Source organism: Callithrix jacchus, chromosome 18, assembly GCF_049354715.1.
Source record: "Callithrix jacchus isolate 240 chromosome 18, calJac240_pri, whole genome shotgun sequence".
Taxonomy (NCBI): Eukaryota; Metazoa; Chordata; class Mammalia; order Primates; family Cebidae; genus Callithrix; species Callithrix jacchus.
This window is the reverse complement of record NC_133519.1, coordinates 17,362,937-17,375,183: the sequence shown is the minus strand read 5'-3', so window position 1 is coordinate 17,375,183 and position 12,247 is coordinate 17,362,937. Positions and strand designations below refer to the sequence as shown.

Genomic DNA, 12,247 nt, shown 5'->3' with positions numbered 1-12,247 from the left:
TATCCAGATTCCTATTACAGCCATACGTGTAAGTGCCGCCATATACAAAACATGGCTGGCCAGGCCAACAACATGGTTGGCTCACACCTGTAATCCCAGCACTTTAGGAGGCTGAGGTGGGCGAATCGTCAGATCAAGAGATCAAGACCATCCTGGCCAACATGGTTAAACCCCATACCTACTAAAAATACAAAAATTAGTTGATCATGATGGCGCACACCTATAAGCCCAGCTACTTGGGAGGCTGAGGCAGGAGAATCACTTGAACCCAGGAGGAGGTTTTAGGGAGCCGGATTGCGCCACTGCAGTCCACCCTGGCAACAGAGTGAGACTCTGTCTCAAAAAAAAATTGTTTTATTTTCTAGGCTCTGTAGAAATGAAAAAGATTCTGGTTCTTCCCCTCAACATGTTTAAAAATCTAATGGAGGAAATTCAAATTACAGTAGGAGGGAGAGTGGGAGGAACAAAGAGCTTACAATAAGAGACCAAAGGAGAGCACAGTTAATTAATAACGGGAAATATGGGGAAGGGCTTCACAGAGTGGATAATATTTCAGCTGGGCCTTGAAGAGCAGTACTTCAGTAGGCAAGAGAGATGGGGGAGGGAATGCTAGTGAAAAGACAGCATAGGTCAAAGGCACAGAGATATAAAAATACATGTATTTATTTCACAAGCACTGAGTTCTTGCTGTATGCTAGGTACTGCGTGTGTGTTGGGGCAGTAGATGGGAGTAATGTTAGAGGTGGCGTTGGAATGGTTACAAAGATAAACAAGAAGTGAACCTCTCCTTTAATGAGTTAGTGATTCCATAGGATATGGATGGATGAATGAAGATATACTACATTATGATAAGTGCTGATATTTATATATTGGCAAATGTTGGGGTAATCAAGACAGGATGGTACTGTTCAAGGACAGACCTATAGGTCAATGGAATAGAATTCAGATTCTAGAAATTAACCCATACGTCTTTGGTCAACTGATTTTCAACAGAGGTGCCAAGACAATTCAATGGAGAAAAAATAGTCTTTTGAACAAATGATGCAGGGACAACTGGATATCCACATACAGTTAATGAATTTGGACCCTTACCTCACACAGTAAACAAAATTTAACTCAAAATGGACAAAGACTTAAATGTAAAAGCCAAAAGTATTTTTAAAAACTATAAAACTCTTAGAAAAAATTTTCGATAGCAGTAAATCTTTATGACTTTAGATTGGGCAGTGGTTTCTTAGATAGGACACCAAAAGCATAACCAAAAAAAAAAAAAAAAAAAGATTAGTTGGATTTCATCAAAATTTAAAACTTTTGGATGTCAAAGGATACTATTAAGAAATAAAGGCAACCTGTAGAAGAAATGGGGGAAAAAAATTGCAATTCATGTATCTGATAAAGGTCTCATACCAGAATATGTAAAAGACTTAGTTCAATAATAAAAAGACAACCCAATTTAAAGACTTGCAAAGGATTTGAATAGAGAGTCTCTAAACACACAAATGGCCAATAAGCATGTGAAGATGCCCAACATTGTTTTTCACGGGGAGATGCTAGTCAAAACGACAGTGACCTACCACTTCTCACCTATTAGGATGGCTGTCACCAAAGTAATGAAAAATAACCAGCACTGTGAGATGGAGAGAAATCTGAGCAATACTTATTTATGTTTTGTCTGCATATTCACTAGCCTAATCTATTCCACCATTGATGGTGGGAGTGTAAAATAGTGCAAGCACTCCAGAAAACATTTCAACAGTTCTTCAAAACATTAAACACAGCGATACTATATGACCCAGCAATTCCACTCGCAGGTAATTCTCGCAGAGAATTGAGAACATAGGTTCACACAGAAACTTGTACATGAGCATTTATACCAGCATTATTAATAATAGACAGAAAGCAGAAACAACCCAAATGTTTATCCGCTGCTGAACAGATAAGCAAAATATAGTCCGTTCATACAATGCGATTTTATTCAGCCATAAAAAAGAACAAAGTACTGATAAATGTTACAACATGGATGAACCCTGAAAACAGTATGCCAAGGGAAAGAACCAGACACAAAAGTCTATAAGTTATATTATTCCACGTACAAGAAGTGTCCAGAATATGCAGATTTATGGACAGAAGGTAGATCAGTGGTTGCCAGAGGGTGGAGAAAGGGGAAATTGGGAGTGACTACTTACAGGTACCAGCTTTCTTTTGGAGTTATGGAAATGTTCTGGATTAGATAGTAGGGGTGGCTGTACAACTCCGTGAATATACTAGAGGCCACACTGAGTTGTACACTTTAAAATGGTCATGTTTATGTCATATGAATTATAGCTCAGTTTTAAAAGTTAATGTTCTTGAAGCCCAAAACAAGGCATAATGATTTATTCAATAATCAGAAGGCTTCATGAGGGATTTGAGTTGGGCTCAGTCTGCTGTTACTAGAACGTTGAAAATGGCAGTGGGACCAGCAGTGGTGGCTCATGCCTGCAATCCCAGCACTTTGGGAAGCCAAAGTGAGAAGATTACTTGAGCCTAGGAGTTCAACACCAGCCTGGGCAGCATAATGAGACCACATCTCTTAAAAAGTTAAAAAATTGGCCAGGCACAGTGGTGCATTCCTGCAGTCTTAGCTGCTGAGGAGGCTGAGGTGGGAGGACTGCTTAAGCCCAGGAGTTAGAGACTGCAAAGCTATAATTGCACCACTGCACTCCAGCCCAAGTGACAGAGCAAGACCCTGTCTCAAAACAAAAAAAAAGAAAAAGAAAAAGTGAGCCTCGTGACTGAAAGTGTTCCTGGCCTTGAATATCATGAGAAGCTTGGAATTTGTTTTGGAGTCTGTTGGAATTAATCAAAGAATTTTGAGTGGGGGGCTGATTACATTTTCAAACCAGTGTTCTTTGGAGAAGTCTGTTAGGAGGCTTTGCAGTAGATCAGCAGTAATGACAGTTTTAATAAAAACAGGAGGACTAAGAACAAAAAGGAGGGGATAGCAGTGGGAGACATGTGAGAGGGCCAATCAGTAGAACTTATCAATTGGTCAAGGAGAAGAAAGAATAAAAGATGGCCCCAAGTTTGTGTGTCTGGGTAGATCAAGGGATACCAGTAACAGAGTGAGAGAGGAGAGGAGCAGAGCTTAGGGGAAGGATATAAAGATCAGCTTTGGGTATACTGAGTGTAAGGTGCCCAGATAATGTTATCTCCATTCAGGCACCAGGCATATGGAGATAACAGGGCTCAACTTAGGAGAAAAGCCTGGGTTGAAATAGAGATTTGGATATCCTCAGTATGAAGGTGATACTTGAAACTTGGGACTGGATGACTGAAAGAGCTCACCCAGAGCACCAGTGCAGAGAGGAGAGAGCTGAGGATGGAATTTTGGGACATATGTGCTTCTACAGCACATGGCACCAACCTCTAATATCATACCACTTGTTATTTGATTTTTGAAAGAGTAGCCTATGCAGTAATGGGAAGAAACTAGATTGTATATGTGAAGCAAAGAAGTGCAGGGCCCTAGTTGTAGACTAATGTTTTGAAACATTTGTCTGTGAGCTGGGTGTGTCGGCTCACACCTCTAATCCCAGCACTTTCGGAGGCCAAAGCAGAGGATCATTTGAGTCCAGGAGTTCAAGACCAGCTTAGGCAACCTGCAAGCCCCTGTGTCTATTTAAATAAATAAATACAATAAAATAAAATCAGAAAACCACAGGCTCATATCCCTTTGAAAAAAGAAAAAAAGAAAACATTTGGCTGTGAAAAGAAGAAACAAATGGGGCAGTGGCTTGAAGAATCATCAGAATTGATCAAAAGAGTTTTGTTGTGGTTATTTATTTTTGTTTTAAATCAGAAAACTTGAACATTTTGTGGGATGAAGGGAAGGAGTCATTGGAAAAAGGAGACTTTGAAGATATGCAAACAGTGTCCAAGAAGAGCCCAAGGATTCACTTTGTAAAAGATTTAGACATCGCTTCTCTTCTGAGCCAGGAAAAAAGATGGCTAAAGATGTTTTGAAACGGAGTACAGTTGGGAAGGTTTTTACCAGATAGTATTATCTGCAGAGGCTAGGGAAGGGTTGGGGCTTGATGGGCATGGAGAAGATGAAATATTAGACATGGGAATTTGTAAAATGGTTGTCAGGTAATAGTGAATCCCTAGATGAGCCTAGATAATATGTGAACCCAGTGTCTTTATTTCACCATCAAGCTATGGAGCATCTCCTGTTAATAGCTACCATGTAGTCCGGTGTGTGACTGCGCTGAGGTTCTGCTAACCACTTCACATACATAATCTCACTCCACTGTTAACACCTATCCCATGAGGCAGGTACTGTCATCTCCATTTTATCGATGAGGATGTATTCAAGCTTGCCCAAGTCTATACAGCTAGTCAGTGGAGGTGCCAGAATTCAAAGCCAGGTGTTCCTGACTGTGAAGCCCCCCGCCCCTGTGCTGTCCCCTGCTGCGTGCCCTGAGGAGTGCTAGATAAGCTCTGGGATGGTACCTGCTCTCCAGGAGCTTCCTGAGGATGGGAGTGGCAGAGGTGTTGGCTGCTCTAGTTGATGCTGCTTCCTCTCATTTCTCCTGGTTCTCATTGTGTGTAAGATCCCTCTTTAGCACTTTTTTATGTTCTGGTCTGGTCGGTCATTTAAATATTTCATACTTGAGAGGTAGCTGAGAAGACCTCATTTGGGATGTGGGACTTAAGGCTAACCTTGAAGGATGGATCAGATTAGGACAGGCCTTTGTGTTTGTCTTTCACTGCTTGCCTCGTGTGTTCTTTTTCTCATCACTTACATCTTTTTCTCATCCTAAATAATGTTGATAGTGTGCATCTATTTGGAGGCAGAGACCTCTTCTCTCTCCTCTTTGTTTTGGGATAATTGCCTGTCCTCCCCACTGGTGAGTCATCCATTGTCTACTAACCACCCCTCTCCTCTGCCTTTCCCCCTCCCCGCTCTCCTCCTCACCCATCCCCAGCGTATCTGTGAGGACTATAGCCGGAACCCTGACAGCCTACTGGAAGAGCAGATGGAAGGTGCCCGGCGGCGGGTCACTCAGTTACAGCTGAAGATCCAGCAGGAGACTGGTGGCTCAGTGGTGAGTGATGCAGGCACAGCTCTAGGAAGGCCACATGCAGTGCAACTGGGGATAGAGTGAGGGGAAAAGCAAGGACAGAAGGCTTCTTGGATTATGCCAGGACCGCAAGGCTGAACTAGGAAGTGTTTAGTATTTAACAAAGAAACCAGGGTCAGCACCAGAGAGGCTGAGCACTGTAGTGACGCTTGGGATACCATAAAAAGAAAAAGCCTACTTCTTGCCCTCCAGCAACATAGGCGATGGAAAGAAAGAAACATGAAGTAAACACACTGTCAGTGTTAGTCTCCAAATTATCCTCCTCTTCCAGGTAATTCCTCATAGTGGGTGTATGTATATTTCTATACTGGCTTTACCCAGTGTTTCCTTTGGTACGCTTTCCCACCACCTACCCTCAAATAATGAGTCTTCTCAAAGAAATACAAGCACTTTTTAAAGTCAGACTACATGAAAGACCCCCAGTCAGTTGAGATGGATCTATATCAGCAGATAAACATGCTTTATGAAAAACTCCAGAGAGTAGATGTTTCTTTATCTGTTTTCTCCAGGGACTTTGCTGAGTGTCTTTCTGCTTTCCATCAGGCCTTAATTTTTTGGATAAATAAGAAGTAACTCTCCAGAAACTTTAAGGTCTCCAAGAATAACACTTGCCAAAGCCAATAGAAATTATTTAAAGATGATCTACTTTTACTTTGAGAATATCCAGACTTAAAAAGTTTAGGAAACACAAGCAAAAAAATTTAAACTGCTTCATTTTCTGAAGGACTTCTCATATTACGTGGGTGACAGGTAGGACTTACACCATCTGGATTCAAATCCAGCGTCACTTCTCATCAGCTTAAAGACTCCTGGGCAACTTAATTCATTTATAGGAGCCTTTGTTTCCTCATTTATGAAATGGAGATCACAGTTGTCAGCATTAAAGCATGCCTTTGACACGGGGGCCAGACATGTTTGCTGCTGCCACTGCCGCTGTTGGTTGTGCTATGAGGTGAAGAGTCTGAGAAACTAAGCTTGGAATCTGAAGGTCTGAGCTCCAACCCCGGCTTTAGGGTTGACCTGCTGTGTACCTTGGGCAAGTTACTTAAGATCTCTGAGCTTTTGTTTCCTCATTTATAACATGAGAGTAACATGCCTAAGCCAGAGCCATTGAAAGATTAAATGTGATGTAGAAAAGTGCTTTGTAAACAGCAAAGCGCTATCAGCATTGCTTCCTCCACATCCTGTAGCTCAGTCAGTCTCAGGCCAGTCTTATCTCCTCAGAGATCTCCAAAGGTAAACCTTTTATATCTTCCCTTGGTCACCTGCTTGAATTTTTTTAATACTTCTTGATGGTGAAGAAGTTCTTTCTTGTATCCAACCCGAAGTAAGGCACTCCAGGGTGATTAGATAAAGCTAGCTTTTAGAATTTCGCTAATGGTAGAGCTCCCTTTCCACCATTAGGGGTCATTGTCATCCTCAAACTGTACAAATGAAGCAGTATCTCTTCTAGCTGGGCATTTTTGAGGCAATGAAGCAGAAGAGGCCACTAATTGTAAGCAAATAAGGCACTGATTGGCAGAAGGAAACCATAGGGAGAGAGGTTCACAGAATTTGCCCACCTTTCTGTTTCAGGACATACTTTCACTATGTGGTGACACCGGCCAGAGACAATCAGAAGGTAAGTCCCCCCCATCACCCCTTTTTCCTCTGGCATATCTCTAATCCAGGTTTCTTACCTATTTCTCCTCCCCATGGGGCAGATTCCGGGAAAGAAAATACATCATGCCCACCCTCTGAGAAATGGAATAATGGGAGAAAGCAGCACAAATACACAGGGAAGCTGGATACAACTTAGGCAGTAGAAATGAGTGTATAGCCAGTAGCTGGGACAGATAGGGGCCTGGAACATACCAGAATGAGTATGGTCCAGAGAGCAGCTTGACTGACAGCTCCTGGCACTAAGGAATTTAGCAAATACTTGTTGTAAGACGACCTGGGTGGTGACCAGAAGAGGGTTGAGAAGGAGTGGAGGGGCAAAACTGTGAGAGAGAGCTATGGAGTCTTATTTCAGGTGGTGACATAGCCTGTGCCCAAGTGCAGAGACAGGTGAAAGCTAGATGTGAGGAGAGCAGAGGGGAGGTGTGCCAGGAAAGTGTTTGAGTCTAGGGGTCATGGGATGAGAGAGCTGAAGGGAAACTGGTGAAAGAAAAGGTGGCAGCTTCCCCTTCCTGCCCTGGGCACAGGTGCCCAGAATAGAGGCTCTCTTTCCTCCAGAGAGAAAGAGAGCCTCTTTCCATATTATATAAGCTGTTTTCTTCTCAGGCCGGCTTTCTCTGGATTCCCAGGAGGGGGACAGTGGCTTGGACTCTGGGACAGAACGCTTTCCTTCGCTCAGTGAGGTGAGTCCCAGCAGGGCAAGGCCTGTTCAAAACATGCATTCGGTATCCCCCTTGCCCCAAGGCTCTGCTGCCTACCAGCTGCACTGAGGCCTCTGTGTGCTTCTTCCATCATTCCATTTCCAAGGATGTAATCACTGTGCTCTGGGTTCCAAAGCAGAAATTTCAAATGCACCCAACATGCAAGATTATCAAATCTGACTTCCATTTTATCATAGTCAACTCTATTATATAAAGAGTAGGATGGCGAGGGAGGCCACGGCATTAACTGTGTGGCAAGCCTTTGAGAGCGAGGGAGCAAAGACGAAGTAATCTAAAACAGTGACATGACCAAAACCACATTTCCACCTGTCCAGGAATGACATCTTATATTAATACAGTGACCCCAGCCTATTCGAAAGTGGGAGTCTTTTTTTTTTTTTTGCTGTGGATCTTTTTCTTCTCAAACAGCTTGTCTTTTCTGGAATCACTACAAGAATTTCAGGTTTTGATTCAAAGGTTATCTCTTCCAGGTGTTCTCAGTTTGCTTCTGAAAACTGTAAACTGCAGTACAGAAGGCAGAATGCATGGAAGAAGTAGTCATGAAGTTAGCAAAACATCTGCTTAGCCAGAGTAATTACATATGTGAATATGTGGTTGAAAATGTGTTAAAAACCTAACTTTAGATAACAGTTGGAATTTTATTTTCTTACTGCCCTGTCCACGGGAAAATGAAATGTATGTGAAAGGATCAGAAGGTGGGAAAGTCATTGAGAAGGTGGAGTGGGATGGGGATCCCAAAGAATCTACAGTTGACGTTATCTGAAAGGTGATGAAGAGTGTGTGCTGTGGGCTGAGGCTGCCCCAGTTAAGTCCAGGATATACCTCATGACTAGTTCTCTGACTTAGCAAGTCTTGTAACTTCTTGGAGTCTTAGTTTCTTTGTGTGAAAGTGGGACGCATAATAGTAACTACCTAAAAGGGCTACTGTGAGAAAGGAATGAGATAATATATAATGGAGGGCTTAGTCTAATGCCAGGCACAGAGCAAGGACTGCACTTCCCTTAGCTGATGTCGTAAGTATGGTTATCACCCCCGACACCAAATGAGCTGAGCCTTGAGGGTGTTCTGGACAAGGTTCCTTTTCACAGAATTCTCCATTTCTCTAGTCATTGATGAATCGGAACTCGGTGCTGTCAGACCCTGGGCTAGACAGTCCTCGAACCTCCCCTGTGATTATGGCCAGGGTGGCCCAGCACCACAGGCGGCAGGGCTCGGATGCAGCAGTCCCCTCAACCGGTGACCAGGTGAGTGATCCCGAGCCTCCTTGCAGTTTTCCTTTCTTCTTTTCTCAGAAGCAAGATTTGGAGGTGTGTGTGTTTCCAGTACATGGTCTTAGATCATCAGACTAACCCCTGCTTCAGCGACCCAAACTTTGAGACAGTCACTTACATAGAGAGCAAACAGGAAAGAAAGAGAACATGCATAAATAGAAATATGAAAGTGGGGCTGTCTCAGTTTCTGTGTGAAGACTAGGTGAATGTACCTGTAGGAAGTAACAGCTAAGGAGCGGATAGCTGGTCTTTCTGTCTGTATAGAATAGGAAATAGGTTTAGGCAGTGTTTCTCCAGGATACTAATTTTCATTTTCCCTGTTCCTTAGCAAAATCCTTTCTCAAACAAAATCTTATTATGTGGAACCCTAACATAGAAAAGAAAAAAAAAAACTCAGCTTTCCTAGGACCTTTACTGATCAGCAACCCCCTGCCCTCAAGGGCGTTTCCATGGAGCCCTAAGGTTCTGCAAAACCTGATTTGAAAGGCCCTACTCTCAGGGGCAGAGCTAGATCCAGGAGAGACTTCAAGAAGACGGGTTTTGACTCAATGCACACAGCTTGCAAAGAAGCTGGGCTGTCTGGCAATGGAGTGGCCTGACGAGAGCCAGAGAATTGTCCTGTTGTTTTTCAGACACTGTCAACGGTGCCTAACAACATTAGCATCTAACAATGTTCAGATGTGGTTAGACATCTAAATATTCAACATTCTACCTATATAAGGTTACTTAATATTTTTCTTTAAGCCAACTCAGTTTTTTAAACCTAAATTCATCTTAAGGAAATCTGTCATTACCTTAAATTAAAATCAACATCACACACTATAAATGCAGAGTAAATGTAACACTAAATATGTTTAGAACCAAGTTTGTTAAATTCTACCTAGAAATATATAGAACAGTGTAGAAGAAAGCTGCCATTTATATTAAAAAGAGGAAAAGGAGCCTCTTTCTTAAGACCTCTCTAAATGAATATTTAGAGATAATAAGTGATAGTTATTGTTGCTGAGGAGGGGAATTAAGTGGCTTGAGGGTGAAGTGGATGGAAGACTTTTTATTTTATATTTACTCCTTTGTGTCCTTTCAATTTAAAACTACATGATGTAAAAAATTACTAAAAAAAAAAAAGAGAGAGAGAAAATTTAAGACAAGCTGAAAAATAAACTAGCTCAATTCTGTTGCTTGTCAAAGGCTTTAATTAAGCTTGAGGCCACTTCTGCCTTGGTTAAAGATATTAAAGCTATGCAGGCACCAGGCTGACATTTTTTCTGGGCTAATCAAAAGGATGGAATGAGAACTGAAAAGAAACAAACTTTCTTACGAGATGAGCCAATGTTATTTAATGCCAGGTCCATGTCACCTAAGATCATTTTGACCCTCAACAAAAATTATCTCACTTAAAATCATCTTGAGTTCCACTTCCCACACGGAAAACATTGGTGTCAGAATTATACAGGTGGTATTTTCAAACTGGGTCGTCACCTTTTGGTGAGTCATAACAATATTGAAGTTCATGTGTAGCATCTATTTCAATGAAGTAGAATCTAACAGCATGGAAAAGAAAGTATCAGAATTCATCACATGTGGTTAGAGTATAAGTTGGTGAAACTTCTGTTTTAATTACATACTAAGTTGCAGTGAAAACATTTATTAGAAGTTGTGGTCAAAAGAAAGTTTGAAAGCTCCTTTCTGGAGTTCTTTTGACTCTGGGATCCCGAGTCACCGAGTGCAGGAGGTCTTCAGAAGATAGGCTCTCTAAAGTAATTTGGATAAAGGGAAAGATGGCACAAGGAAGAAAACAGAGCAGACGATGATCCTACTCACTGAGCTGTCTTTGGTGGCATTGTGATTTTAGAAAACTTGTCCTCTCACCTTGGAGTTCAGGGTTCCAAGCAGCATCTTTTTTCTCTTAGAGCATTTATCCCTCTGCTGCTATTTCCCTACGCAGCTTACCTCAACTTTATATGCTTTATCCATGCAGGCACTGGGCACATAGTAGCCACCTCGTAATGTGTAGTGAATGAATGAGTGAATACTTTGGAATGGGAGTAATCAATATTGTCTTCTGAGTGGCATCTTAGGGGAGGACTTATCCAGGACACAGAGCTCCTAAATTTCTTGAAGCTGAAGTTTCACAGTGTGATCTGTAGTAAAGAGGACAGTGGCCTAGGTGAACCTATTTTTTTTTATAAATCTAGAGTTATGTGGCATCAAAAGAAAATTCTAATCAAGAGCTACTGTGCAAAAGAATACGTGTGAGCAAGCCTCTCTGAACCTATTCTGGTTGGGCTGCCGAATTCTCAAAAAATAGAATTAAAAGACAACAACATATGATGCTCTAGTTTTACCCATTGTATAAAATTTGGTTATTCTTAGAATGTGGAGGGGAAAGGTGGGAAAAGGGATTTGATGGATATTAAAATGCCTAGTATACCAGCTGCTTTACCAGATCTTTACCAAAAATCTCATGTAATCTCACAATCAGGAAAAAGGGTGGCCATTAGAATCTTCAAGCGGTAAATGGGAAAAGTGGAACAAAAAAGGCTAAGGGAATGTTCAAGGACTAACCATGTGACTGTCAGGACTAGAATTCAGTTCTCCTGGGCCCCAACACAGGGCTCTTTCCTATCCTAGCCACTGATTCATTGCTCTCTCTACCACCCTGTCTTTGTAGAACTAAAGGACCGCGTTCAGGTTGCTAAGGGGTCAGGCATCTATCCTGTTCTAGGAGAGGCTTTCCTTCAAGTGGCTCGTAGAAGCAGATGTGGGGTAGATGGTCTTGGAGCCCTTGTTTTCCTCTTCGAAATTTTTTCGTCTTCTGAAAACTATTTAAGTTGCTATTTTCAAGTGTTAAGAGTAAATAGAGTATAATTCCAGTTTCTTAATAGTAATAAATGTTAATAAACAGCAGAGGAAGAAAACCTAGACTTTCCATAAAACTTAGCAGCAGGGAAATGGATGCATAAGGACCTCTCACTTTCTGTTGTATCATTCTATAATGTTTGATCTTTTTAATAGTAAGCATACTCCGCTTTTGTAATCAGAAAGAATATGTATTTGTAAAGACCTTTTTTAACAAAATCCTCCTCCTAAACAAGCAACAACCTAGTGCTTTTCAGATTTCACCAGAGAGCTTAGGATAGCCGGAAGTGCTTGCCCACCACCTCCTGGGGCTCTCGGACCCCAAGAGGTTCAGAGACTAAGGTGTTAGGAAAGGAGGATACTCGGGATGTTTCTGGGAAATACAAATACAGCACATCAGGCCCGATTCTGCAACTTTGAGCACACCATTCAGTCTGTCTGGGCCTCACTTTTTTCAATAATTAATGAGTGTTAGACTTTAGTCTCTGAGATATCCTCTGGGCCACTCATGTGATTCACTCATTCTGTGATTCACTCATTCTGGGCATGGAGGCCATAAATACCCAGGAAAACAAAAAAGGGGTGAGGAGCATCAGAGGAACTGTCAGAA

General features: G+C 41.9%; 1 protein-coding gene across 28 annotated transcripts in view; it reads left to right on the top strand.

Moving 5' to 3' along the window:
- ARHGEF11 (Rho guanine nucleotide exchange factor 11) overlaps positions 1–12,247 on the top strand; it is a 110,997-nt gene that overhangs the window by 69,041 nt on the left and 29,709 nt on the right. For 24 of the 28 annotated variants that reach the window (XM_035279786.3, XM_035279779.3, XM_078356021.1 and 21 more), the window contains 4 exons: positions 4,971–5,090; positions 6,702–6,747; positions 7,392–7,468; positions 8,614–8,751. In XM_035279786.3, coding sequence (XP_035135677.1) covers positions 4,971–5,090; positions 6,702–6,747; positions 7,392–7,468; positions 8,614–8,751 — 381 coding nt within the window. The remainder of the gene's footprint in view (positions 1–4,970; positions 5,091–6,701; positions 6,748–7,391; positions 7,469–8,613; positions 8,752–12,247) is intronic. The other 4 variants (XM_078356032.1, XM_078356031.1, XM_035279788.3 and 1 more) reach the window with 1 other exon arrangement.